At 58.5% G+C, this 12,288-nt stretch overlaps 1 protein-coding gene across 2 annotated transcripts; it reads right to left on the bottom strand.

Annotated features, from left to right (window-relative positions):
* Positions 1-55: 55 nt before the first annotated feature.
* On the bottom strand, positions 56-12,288 carry ATN1 (atrophin 1). 2 transcript variants are annotated; one of them, XM_027093031.1, is made up of 10 exons: positions 12,153-12,288; positions 7,774-7,960; positions 7,316-7,504; positions 7,108-7,221; positions 4,424-6,408; positions 4,044-4,266; positions 2,952-3,648; positions 1,921-2,064; positions 1,412-1,592; positions 56-1,242 (listed from the first exon to the last, which is right to left on the bottom strand). In XM_027093031.1, the coding sequence occupies exons 2-10, from the start codon at positions 7,798-7,800 to the stop codon at positions 1,209-1,211; spliced, it is 3,594 nt and encodes a 1,197-aa protein (XP_026948832.1). In that variant the 5' UTR covers positions 7,801-7,960; positions 12,153-12,288; the 3' UTR covers positions 56-1,208. The 2 variants fall into 2 exon arrangements, with proteins under 2 accessions (XP_026948832.1, XP_026948834.1); XM_027093033.1 differs by having other exon boundaries at positions 7,367-7,504; positions 12,153-12,285.

Genomic DNA, 12,288 nt, shown 5'->3' with positions numbered 1-12,288 from the left:
AACGTTTGGTACAGGCCTATGCAAATAACTCTATGCCGATTGGCTCAGGAAGAAGCCAGTCACTCCCCTTTAGTTTTTAAGAACGTAGACAAGGATTCGCAGCAGTAAAAGCTTGGCGTTAAAGCAGCTCCCGCGCTTTCCGAAAATGGCCTTGTGTCGGGGTGGGGTGGGGTGGGGGGAAGCTAACGCCCTCTAATTTCCTTTCCCTTCCGGGCGTTTGAAATTGTCACCCACTCCCTCCTCGAACTATAGGGTGGTTAAAACTCCTGCGTTCTGAGCGCTTAAACTTATAGCAGGCACGCCCCCTGCACCTCCGCTTCAACACCATTTCCAACTGTCCTACGGAAAAGATGCAAGTCTCCGGTGGCCCCTAACTGTGGGGCCAGTGGCAGAAGTGCCTCCCAAGTCTGCGTAGTTGCCTAGAGCTGTCCCAGGCCGCCAGCGTCCTGACTCGCCGGCCTTGGGAGGAAGGCCAAGACTCTGCGCCATAACGGACACCGTTAGGGCAGAGCCAGAGTTCCAGGACCCCGGGCTCTTCGAGGTCCCCTCTCCAACTCTCCAGGGGCCCCACCCACCTCCGGGCTAGTCTCCGGTGATCCCACAGCTTTCTCTCGAGGCGTCGCCGCGCAGAGACCCACGCCCCCAACCCACGCCCAGTAGCCCACAAAGAAACAGCCACAGACATCTTCCTGGGGAGTCGTGAGGGTGTTTTTGTTTGGTTGGTTTTGTTTGGGATGTTTTTTAAAGAGCGTCATATAGATATTTATATATATAAATTATTAATGTGGGGGAAGGGCAAGGGGCATACATCGCAGTGGGGGGCGCGCACACGGGGGCTGGGGAGGGGCAGGGGCAGCACACGATGCTACGCAAAACAGCCACATCTAACAGATGAAATAATCACACCAAGGGGTGGGGGAGAGGCGGTGGCCACGGGGGTGGGGCGTGGGGGAGGGAGAAAGGCGGGGGCCAAGGGAGAGGGACCTGGTCCAAGATGCTGTGCGCTTTCCGCCCTCACCCCCGCCCCCTCCCCACCTCCGCACACCACAGGAGCCTTGGCCTTCCATCTGTCCCTTCCTCCTTCCTTCTGCCCAGAGGCCCAGGCCCTGGGACTGAGCGGCACCCCCCTCCGCTCTGAGTGGCAGGCGGGGAGGGAGGCCTCCTGGGTCCAGATGCAGGGGCCACGGGTGCTCTCTTGATCGCAGGTTCTACAGCGGCTTGTCGCTTTCCTTCTTCAGGTGACTGGGGGAAGAGGGGGGCAGAGCAGGGACTGAGAGACTGAGGTCCATCCTGACCTGGCCTCTCTCACAGAGGATGGTGGGGAAGGGGTTCCCCTCCCACGGGAGCCACAGCCCATCCCAGGCGGGCTGAGCTGCGTCCCCTCAGGCTGGCCTAGGGCGCCCTGCGGTACCTGTAGTAGTCCTCCTGGGCAGGGAGCGGCACACTGTGCAGCGGGTGATGGGCGTGCAGCCACTGCTGCTGCTCCAGCGCCAAGCGCTGCAGCTCCGCGGACTGCGCGTGCATGGCCTGCAGCTGGTGAGCTGCTGACATCGGGGCAGAGAGGGAGGCTGGCAGGTCCCGGTAAGGAGCAGCTGTGGGCAGGAAGGGCAGGGGCCACGTGACTGATGGCGTACTGAGGTAGCCAGCCGCTTTACATACAGAGGAGCTGCCACTAATCAACTTAGGTGACAGCCAGCCCAGCAAGTTGCCAGGGGTGGTTAGGATTCAGGCCTCTTAGCCTGGCCCTAAACCCTGTGCCTCTCTTGGGCAGGGCCTCAGCCCTCCTACTCCCGTTCCCAGCTCCTCTGGGCACCTCCTCATCTCTCCCCAAGCCCAACCAGGCCAATCCCACCACCTAACTTCCTCCTTTCTGCCCTTCCCTCGTGAGACCTTCCCCAACCCCTAGACCTCCATCCTTACCAAAGAGCTGGTGACGAAGAACTTCGTTCTCGTGCAGAGGGTGAGGAAGAAGGGGGTTGGGGAGGGTCCCAGCTGGGTAGGGGATCCGGGTAAGGTGAGACCCTGAGGCCAGGGGGTCAATGAGAGGGTGCACCGAGGCAGAGGCTGGAGAGTAGAGAAGAGGAAGGTGTCACCAGAGGGAGGTTTGGGGAAAGCCATGCATTTGGGTGAACGCATCCATGCCTGGGACGAGAGGTGGGCAATCACACACTGGGAGATCCAGTGGATCAAGGAGGCACAGTGGAGGAACTAGGGGCCTGGGAGATGGACGGGGCAAGACCCTACTGCAGTAGGGTTGCACAGATGGCAGAGGACAGGAGATTACAGTTGGCAGAGGGACCTGAGGAATAGGGAGGGAGGAGTGGACTGTTGAGAGGAGACGGAAGAGGATTGGAAGTTTAGGAAATGAGACGGGGAGGAGCTTCAAAGAGAGAAAGCACAAGGAGCCTGCAATGAACGTGACTGTGAGGCTACACGGGGCAGTGTTCTGACAGTAAGAAATGCGGTGAAAAGACAGTGAGTAAAGCTCGTTGTCAACTGTGATCCCACAACCAGAGCCACAAGGCTCTCTTTCCAGAAGGTCACAGATCCAGAGGCAGAGAGGAACATGAAACACCTCCGCCAGGGAGGGGAGAAGATGGCAAGAAACAAGAGTTGAATCCAGAGGAAGAAGAAAAGAGTTACGTGAAGGCTCAGAGGCAGGGGCTGTGAGGGGAGGAAGACCGTGCTCCTTCAAAGGTTCCCACCTTGGGCCTCTGTCGTGGGTGGGCACCAGACCTGAAGAGGGCTGGGGTGTGGGGAAGGGTCTCCGTGGCAAGGCTGGGGCAGGAGGAGACGGGCTGCGAAGGCAAAGGCCAGGGCAGCAATCTCAGGAGAGAGGCTCAGGCCAGACGTGGGGAGGGAAGTCCTGGCCCGAGGGACAGAAGCACCGATCACTTGCCAGGGCGGCAAGGTGGCCTCAAAGGGCCTGGGCAAGGAAGCAGGAGTCTCACCTGCATGGATGGCATCCTGCTGGTGGAGGTGCAGGTGAGAGTGGATGTGGGAGTGCTGGTGGTGATGGGGGGTCACGTTGAGCATCTGCAGCCGGGCCAGCGGGTCGTTGCCCAGGGCAGCCACCCTTTCTGCATGCTGCCTCTCAGCTGCCAGACGCTCCGCGTAGGACATGTCAGGCCGCAGGGCTGGCCCAGCTGCCAGCGCTAGACGTTCTCTCTCCAGGGGCCCCAGGCTCGGATGAAAGGGGAAAGGGTGCAAGCCAGGTGGGCCAGGCTGCAGAGCCAGGCCCCCGTGTCGGGGGAAGGGATCCAGGCCTGGCCCAGGGACCCCGTGCAGGGGTTCCAGCTCACTAGGCTTCACCTCGAAGCCAGGCTTGAGGCGGTCACGCAGGTCTCGTTCACGGGCTTCCCGCTCCCTCTCCCGGGCTGCTGGGTCACTGCTGTACAGGGCCGGGACATTGTAACCCAGGAGCCCCGGGTCCACTGCCCCCAGGGGCACGTAGAATGGATGGTTGCGATTTCCAGGAGACATGACGTGGGGCCGGGCGTATTCACTGAGGGTGCGCAGGGCTGGAGTGTCGGGACCCAGGTAGGGGGGCACTGTAGCCACAGCACTGCCCGGCTCAAATGGAGGGCGATGAGGCACTGGGCCGAGCGGTGGGCACTCCACTGGAGCACGGCCCTCCTGAGCCAACTTCTGTGGGATACACGGAGAAGCGGGGTCAAAAAGGCAGGTTGGAAAGAGGTGGCTGGCCCTGGTCCTCAGCTGCTCATGTCTCAGCATTGAACACCTAAAGCTTCAACTCATTGGAACTCAGCCCGCCAGGGACTTCCCTGCCCCTTCTCTTCCTATGTAGGTTAGTGGCTCTTCCTGGGATCCACAGGTACTCTGACCTGAGCTTGCCTTCCTCCAGCCCAGAGATGCAATTCCTCCCGCTGGAATCCTTTGGTCTCCATTTCCTGGGCTGCAGTGGCTCCTCCCCTCCGACAGGTGGCGCATGACCCCCCCCCCCGACCATCCCCACCCCTCGAGCCTCCCCGAGTCGCGTAGAGGGCGGGCCAGAGGCGGGAGGCGGCGCGCGGTGAACTCACCACGCTGCGTTCCAGCTCGCGCTCCTTTTCGCGCTCGCGCTCCTTCTCGCGTTCCCGCTCGCGTTCGCGCTCCTTTTCTTCGCGCGCGCGCTGCTCGGCCTCGCGCCGCACCTTCTCCACCAGGTCGGCTCGCTTCTTGGCCAGCTTGGAGCCCTCCAGCGGCACGAAGTACAGATCGCTGCGCGCGCACGAGTTAAAGCCGCGGTCCAGGTGTTTGTTGAACCTGCCGGGCGGGAGGCAGCGCGCGCTCAGCCTCTGCGAGCGGCCCCGCACCAGCGGCCGAGACCAGGGCCTGGAGTACTTTGAAAAGCACCACACGAACGAATGCAAGGCCCGTCCCGCGCCCGCCACCCCACCCCCACCCCCACCCCGCCTCTCACCTGGCCGACTGGCTGGCGTGGCTGGGCACGTCTACCACCTTGGGAGGGGGCGAGGGGCTGCGGGCCGGGGGCGCCGGGCTCTCGGGGGTCTCATATTCCTCAGCCGGCTCCTGTTTGATCTGCGTGGCGCTCAGCGGCGGCCCTGAGGCGGGGGCCGCAGGCGGTGGTGGCAGGGATGACAGGCCCGAGGGCCCTGCAGGCGGCAGCGGCCCGGTCCCCACCGTGGGCGAGCCCGGCTTGAAGGTCCCTGGGCCTGCGGGTGGCGAGGCGCCTCGGTAGCCCGGTGGGGTCCCCGTTCGGAAGGAGGGCGGGGACCCCGGCTTGTATCCGGGCGGGGTGGCCGTCTTGTAGGCCCCTGGGGACGGGGCTCGCTTGCCATACGGTGGGGGCCCAGGTGGGGAGGCTGTCTTGTAGCCTGCTGGCGAGGAAGCCACCGTGGCAATGACCGTGGAAAGCGTAGACGAGGAGGTGGTGACCGGAGGCACCGGTGGGAAGGGGTAGGGCGCCCCTTGGGGGCCCTGGGAAGGAGAGGGGTGTGAACACGGGTAGGACCCTTGAGAGGAGGAAGAGGCATTGGAAGAGGAAGAGGCTGGGGGGCCGCTGGGACCTGCTTGGCTGTAGGCCACCTGGCTGTGAGGTGGAGGCAGGTGTGCGGGCCCTGGTGGGTAGGGCCTCAGAGACCCCAGTGAGGGAGACATGGCATAGGGGTGTGCGTGGTGGGAGCTACCGCTCTCCAGGGAGTGAGGATATGCCCCGGGTGGAGGGGGCCCAGAGCCCCCATGGTGCTGCTGCTGCTGCTGCTGCTGTTGCTGGTGGTGGTGGTGATGTGTCGGGACTGGCGGGTGGGCAGCGGATTGGCCTCCAGCTGAAGGAGGGAGGGGGCCTGGGTGGGCATTGCTGTTGGCCAAGAGTCGGCCGTAGGGAGGAGGTGGGGGGGGACCCTGGCTCCACACAGCTTGGGATGGGAGAGAAGGCTGAGTATACTTGGGTGGCTGATTGGAGACAGAGAGGCTGGTGGGGGGAGGGAAGGAGTGGGGATAACTGGGCAGTGCCTGGGAAGCTGGGTACTGGGAGGCCGAGGCCGAGGCAGAAGAACTGGAAGAGGAGGCTGCTGCAGAGCTGCTGCTAGAGGACGAATAAGGATACCTCATTGGCGGGGCGGGAGCAGAAGAGGTGGACGCAGCGGGCAAAGGGTGGGGTGACGGAGCAAGAGTGGGGCCCTTCTCTGGGCCGGGAGGAAGTCCACCCATACCCTGCCCCATGGCATGGGGGGAGGGCAGATGCCCAGCTAGCGGCTGGGCCCCCAGGCCAGGAGGAGAGGCGGAGGCATTGTTAAGGGGTCTCAGGGCAGGCGGGGGAGGCAGGTTTGGTGTCACATGGGGGAAGGTGGCTGGCGGTGGAGCAGACGGTAGGTTTCCACCACCAGCTGGAGTGTTGGGTGGCTTTGTTGGGGGAGCACCACCAGCCCCAGAGCCTGATATTGAAATGGGGGTGGGGGGCTGGGGGTGCTGCTTACCCCCACTAGGGGCCCCCACTGAAGCGGCAGCCCCTCCTCCCTTGGGGCCCACTGGGGGTCCAGACAGAACTCCTCCACCAGCGCCCCCAGGATAGAGCTGTGGATGAGGGGGAGGGGCCCCTGGAGGAGCCTGGAACATTCGAGATGTGGGAGGCTCCATGGGAGCATGATACCCAGTGGGTGTCCCAGAAGGATGGGATTCAAAGCCAGGCTCTGGCTGTCGGGGGGTGCTGTCTGGAGGGGGAGGGGAGGGAGGAAAGAGTGGAGGTGGATGGTAGGGGCGGGCTGGGCCCTGGGACAGGCCAGAAGACGAGTCGGAGTCATTCTCCACGCTTCCAGGGCTGTAGATGCTGGGGGACGTGCTTCGGTTATCCTGGTCGATATCCCTAGGGTCGCTGCTGCCATCATCATTGAGGCTCCGCCCATCCAAGCTATCCAGATCCGAGGGAGACTGTGGCCGAGGGAGCTCCTGCGGTAGAAGAGGGACGGCCATTTCTCCCTTGCCTTTTCCTTCCTTGCTTCTGGACTGGGGGCCTCCCTCGCACAAAATAACCTCCCGCTCACAGCACACCACTGTGCCACGATGCGCTGAGTACTCCTGCTGGAGCCCACCTCCCTGCCATCCGGGGGTTCCCCCACTCTCCCCGCGGTCTCTGCTGCTCCCCAGCAGCCGCCTGAGTTCCCTCCTCGAGTGTCCATCTCTAGCACCTTCTCCCAGTCCGCAGCTGAACCCAAATCCCTGTCTTCCACCCACCAGCCCATCTGCCATCCTCTCGTCTCATCCACCCCTTTAACTACACATCCCAGAAACCACTGGTTCTTAAAAAGACCACTTCTGCATGCTCCTTATGATTTATTTGTTCCTTCCACTGAGACTCCTCAGCCTGGATCTCCTCCCCAGCCCCTGCATGAAAGCCAGCACCTAGAAAAGGAGAGGCTAGAATCCCCACACTCCTCCCGTCCCCTTCTGGCCCTGCCTGATCATCTGACAGTCTGGCCAAGGCTCTGAAGATCTGACGGACACACAGACAGGCTACTTTAATAAGCGCTAGGATAAGACTCTTCTCGCACGTTCCAGGCAAAACTAAAATAAGAACTGTGAGCAAAAGGAAGTTTGGGTGAAAGAATGGTCAGAACATGGGTCAGGATGGCTGCAAGGGTCTCCCACCTCAGTTTTGGTCTTTTTTGGCGCGTTGGTCTCCTCACTTTCACTCTCCGAGATCTCCTCACTCCGGCCCTGCTTGCTCACCTTTGGGGTGGAGGCTTCCTCTACTCGGGCCTTCTGTTAGAGAGAAAGAAAATGCCTGTCCTATACCTCGCGAGCTCCACCAGGACCCTCAGCCAGACAGGAAGTTCCCCCCGACACACATACACACCATCAGCCCTGGTGCCTGGGCAGCCTGTTGCAGGACATGGGGACAGAATACCTTGGCCGTCTGCCTAGACTTCTCGGCTTTGCCATCGCTGCTGGACGTGCTGACCCCTCCAGGGGAGGCCCGGCCCCTCGATCTCAGTTCTTCCCGGGGCCCAGGGGCCTCTTTCTTCCGTCCACTCCTCATTGACATCTGAGGGAGAAGGAGGCAAGCAGGTCATGTCGTTTTCTACCTTGTGCCTCACTTCATCATGTGCCTTATTTCTACTCTCCCCCGCCAGCGGGTGTCCCAGAAGGATGGGGTTCAAAGCCAGGCTCGTCTGCTGGGGGGTGGAGGTGCTGCCTGGCGGTGGAAGAGAGGAAAGAGTGGAGCTGGGTGGCAGGGGTGGGCTGGGCCCTGGGACAGGCCAGAAGCTTCCCTGCCCTTGATCTTTCGTGTTTCTCATTTTAGCTCCTACTCACTGAGTCTTTATTCTGTCGTGTCTTCATTCTTCAGGCTGTGGAGACCCCATTCTCCTCCGCCTGGGCAGCTGAATATAGAAACTTATCTGCTTCACCCTAAGCTCCCCACAGCTGTGGCCTGGGAAGCAGGATCTCCAAGTTTCCAGTACAGGCACCTGGAACTCACACGGTCTGTTTTCAGTGAAGCCTGTTGGAAAAAGACCATCAGAGTCTCCAAACTGGGGAACACTAGTCTGAAGGGGACACTACCGTGCCTGTCAAGGGGCTGAGTAAGCAGCCCAGCCATGAGACACTGCTGGCGTGCCCATGGGTCGTCCCAGCCGCCTGTGAGGGCAACTCTGCCGGCAACAGCATCCCTTTCATCTCGTGGGAAGGCAGAAAACGCCGAGGTGCCTGTGCACCCCAGTTCAGGAGATCACACCGTGTCACCCTTCGTGATCCCTAGGAAATAGATGCACACACACGAATTCCACAGAGCCTTTAAAAGGAGCATAAGGAAACGTAGCTGAAGTATTAGCTGATTTACGGAGTAGCGTCTTTCCGTCAAGCCCTTACGTGTACAATTTCATCTAATATTTACAACCAACCCTGAAAAGGAGGTGTTCTTATTATCCCCATTATACAGGTGAAGAAACCGAGGCTCAAAGATTGTGACTGTGACTTGCTCAACTTCGTGTGATAAATACACAGTGAGGAACCAGTGACAGCACCAGAACCAAGCCCCATCTCCCTGACTTCAAAGCCCATGCTCGCTCTTCAGTACTTAGCTGTACTCTCATCAGAAGTTGGTGGGGAGAATTCTCAGAAGGCCTAGATCAGTCCCAGAGGTATGAAAAGAATCTTTTTTTCACATCAGAGTAGGTGGGAGAACAATGTCCCATTCTACAGTGCAAAGGCACACAGCCCGACCAAGGCCAAGACCAAACCTAGGTATCCCCAAAGTGCAGAACTTCAATTCTGAGAGTCTCGTAAGACCCCTGCTCTAGTGCTTGCGTTCCCTACGGCTAGAGGAAAAGTCCAGGCTCTCACTCTACCAACCAAATCAGTGAATAACAGTGGGTAAACGAGACAAATGTACACATTTGTAAGCCTGTCTTCCCACCTGGCTTAGACAGGGACTCATCCCTCCTCACGGCCTAGCTACATAGCCAGTAATTTTCATTTGCACGTGTTTGTATTTCTTGCGAAGTGTCACATCTCTCCATATTACTAACCGTAAGATCTTTTGAGAACAAAAATGATATCTTCTTACAGTTTTCTTCCTTTCTCTATTCCCCACAGATGTCATGTATATATGGATGTTCTGGTCTGTTCTTGCTACTGACCTGTAAACCCACTAACTTCAGTAGGTCTTCTCGAATGAAGTGCTGCTGGCCTCAGTGCAAATGGAGTAGGCTTAGCCACCTATTCTGAGTTAGTTAGGAGGCCTGGCTAGGGAAATAGCCTTTCTACATTCTGTAGCACTATTTTTCCCAAGGAATACAGAGTAAATACCTCTCACTCACCTCCACTGAACCCTACTGAGGCATGCAGTGAGGGGTGAGCCTAACCTTTCCAGGAAACTTAATAACAATTTACTTAGAGTCCCGAAATAGCTGGGACGGAGCCCCCTGTCTTCTGAACTTACAGCTGGTGCTCTGCCCAGTACACCAGCCATTTCTCTTCCATTACAACTATTACTACACTTTTGAGTTGTTGTGTGAATTGGTTTTCAAATACTGTCAACGCCCCCCCCCCACAAAGAACAAAACCCAACATAACAAAAGGGGAAAACAATCCTAACAAAAGCACGAGAGATGACTGTGACTGGGGTGTCTTTGCCAGCCCCTTAAAGGAGGGTGCTCATCTCTCCTTCCTATCACAGAACCTGTTCATGGTTGGTGAGAGTCAGGGGATCCAATAGGTCAGAGAAAGGCAGGGATGTACCTGAAGAACAGAGCAAGCCTCGTGTGGCCCTCCCCAACCTCAACTTCTTTAATCAGTTAAAATCTGATAAAATTAGCAATGAGTAGCTCTGAAGGAGAAAAGCAGTCATAAAAGGGTAGGTGACCCTGGGGAGAAGGAGTGGCAGGAGAGAGAAGGAGGTAGGGCTGGGTTATATATACATTCCTGAACCTGGAGCACGTTTTAGCACCAACAAGCTGAGCTACCCTCCTTCCTGTCCTAGTAGCCGGTCACTGTAACTCCGATCTATCTACAAAAAGCACCTACTATGTGTCTGCAAGACACTAAACACATTCAACTTCGGCACCTTACCGCAAAAGCAAAAGGATAAAGGCCGGATTGCGGAGGTGAAAACGTGAAAAATAGGGAAAGAGTCTCTAAGTAAGAACAAGAAAATAAATTAAGGGAGAAATCTGAGGAGGCTGTCTGAAGGAATACACTCGAGGCACAAGGCTTTCTAGGATGGGCTTGCAGGGTGAATTCCAGGATCTTTGGCCCAGCCTCCACCATCATTCCAGACCTGCCAGACTCACAAACCAGTCCTAGATAACAGTGCAGCCCAGACCAGCAGATAACAAGGCACTGGCCTGAGCCTGAGAATCTACAGTTGTCAGAGGGGCCTCAGATATCATCTTATCTATAATCCCTTCATCTGATAATGAAGCTGAGGCTCAAAGAAATAAGAAGTGACTTGACCAAGGTCACAGTTAGTTAGAGGTACAGCCAGGACTAGACCCAGGTCTCCCGACTCCTGTTCTGGAGTATTTCCACTACACCAGGCTGTTCCACGGCCCTCTCCCCCGGGCCACCCTCACCTGGGATGGGTATGGAGAGCCCAGCCATTCCTACAAGGTCAGAGAAACAGAAGGTCCAAGGTTAGCTGAGGGAAGGGGTCGCTGTGGGGGATAGTCTGGGAAAGACGAAAAGGGATACTTGGGAAGGAAGACTCAAGTTTAAGAAAATGGAAGAATACCTGTGCAAAGAAGCAAAAAGACTATACAAAAAGTCCCTAATAATGAACTGCCAAAGGATGGTATAACTTGGAACAGGAGCACTTCTATCCCCCCACCATGCCTAAAGGGAGGGTCTTAGAGAAACAACTATGACCTGCAAGTAATATGTCTACCTTTTTCCCAAAGACAGCTGGATGGAAGGGGGTGGACCCCTTGGGGAACCTCCTCTCCATGAGCAGCTCCAGAAACATCCTCCAGAACCCAGCCAAGAGTTCCAAGGGCATAGCCAAAGGCCCCATCAAGATTCTGAACCCCCATCTATTAGACATCCCGCTGGATCATTGCCATGGCAACAAAATGGCAGAACCTGCCCCTCTACAGTCCATCCCGGGGGTCCAGCTGCCAGCAACTCCCCCTGCAGTTGCCAAAGCAGCTCCTGTCCTCCTATAGCACCCTCAGGGAAGGGAGCTTAAGAGTACCTACCCCAGTAGAAATAAGTCCACGCACAAAGGGAAATCTCTGAGCACAAAACAGTAATGAAGGTCCACCCCCTCTTAAGGAAACCGCAGCTAGAGGGGCAGTGGGTGCTCTGCGGATTTGAGGATGGGGGTCACAACTTGTCTGGAGTGCCTATAAGACTGCCCAATTCTCTCCTGTGTTTCCACCCTCCCAGAAACCCTTGCTCCCTAACTCTCCCTTCAGGGTTCCAGTCTTCCTCATCAGTTGCAGGAGGACCCACACTACTGGGCCCCAGTGTGCCCCTCTCTAAGAAGTACCTGTGTCTGAGATTGGAAAAACAAGGTCAGAGGTGACCCGGGGTAGGGGAAAGAAAACTGAGTCACAAAGGCATCACTTTCCCACTTCCACCCGGGAACACGCCGGGTTCTTCTTCTCAAAGGTGGCCCTCTCAGAGCCCCCGTTTCCCCAGGTTCCATTCTCCTCCCTCATCAGCTACAATCCCTCTCTTCCCACCTACCACACCCCTTCCCCATTTTCCAACTCCCTTCTACACCTAGCACCCCGAACCCCGGGCTCTGAAACCCGGGTTCTGGGCCTTTGGGGCTTTTCCTGGAGTCCTCATGCCCCACCTCGCTGCCATCTCTCCATTCCTTTTTGCATTCGCCCCGAAGCCCCCTCACGGGCATCCCATTTTTCCTCCGCCGACCCTCCACCTCGGGGTTCCTCTTTGGGTCCCAGGGTCCTGGCTACCCTCCTGCCCCATCAGCCCTCCTCCTGAGATCCTCCCACCTCCCCCCACCTTCCCGATCCTCCGGGTGCCCCGGCCCCCATCCCTCCTCGGGGGCTGGCCCCACCCCCTGAGCCCCCAATCTCAGGCCAGGCAGTGCCCGCAGTGGGGGACCGGATCGGGAAAATAACAAATGGAGGCGGCGGCGGCGGGAGGGGGAACTACGAGGGGTGGGGGTGGGGAGCCGCGGGCCAGAACCCGGGCGGGCCCGAGGCCCGGGCCGCGGCAGATCTTACCTGGTTGTAGCTCGGGACGGCTGGCTGGCTCCGAGCGGGATTCGGGGCTCCGGCGCCTCCGGGGGGCGGCGGCGGCCGCTCCCCCGCCCCCCTCTCCTCTTCCCGGCTTCAGTCGCCGCCGCGACGGCGGCGGCGG

The sequence above is a fragment of the Aethalodelphis obliquidens genome, unplaced genomic scaffold (genome assembly GCF_003676395.1).
Source record: "Aethalodelphis obliquidens isolate GAN/ISIS:26980383/991018 unplaced genomic scaffold, ASM367639v1 scaffold83, whole genome shotgun sequence".
NCBI lineage: Eukaryota > Metazoa > Chordata > Mammalia > Artiodactyla > Delphinidae > Aethalodelphis > Aethalodelphis obliquidens.
Note: the sequence above shows the minus strand (reverse complement) of the source record. Positions and strands in the feature narration are given on the sequence as shown.

What these genes read in the sequence shown, in the direction of transcription:
- ATN1 (XM_027093031.1), bottom strand. Translation starts at nt 7,800, where the DNA reads ATGAAGACACGACAGAATAAAGACTCA. An exon ending in CAAAAAAGACCAAAACTGAG is followed by an intron (nt 6,409 to 7,107) that starts GTGGGAGACCCT and finishes CTTCTACCGCAG; the next exon opens with GAGCTCCCTCGGCCACAGTC. An exon ending in GCAGGATGCCATCCATGCAG is followed by an intron (nt 2,065 to 2,951) that starts GTGAGACTCCTG and finishes TCTACTCTCCAG; the next exon opens with CCTCTGCCTCGGTGCACCCT.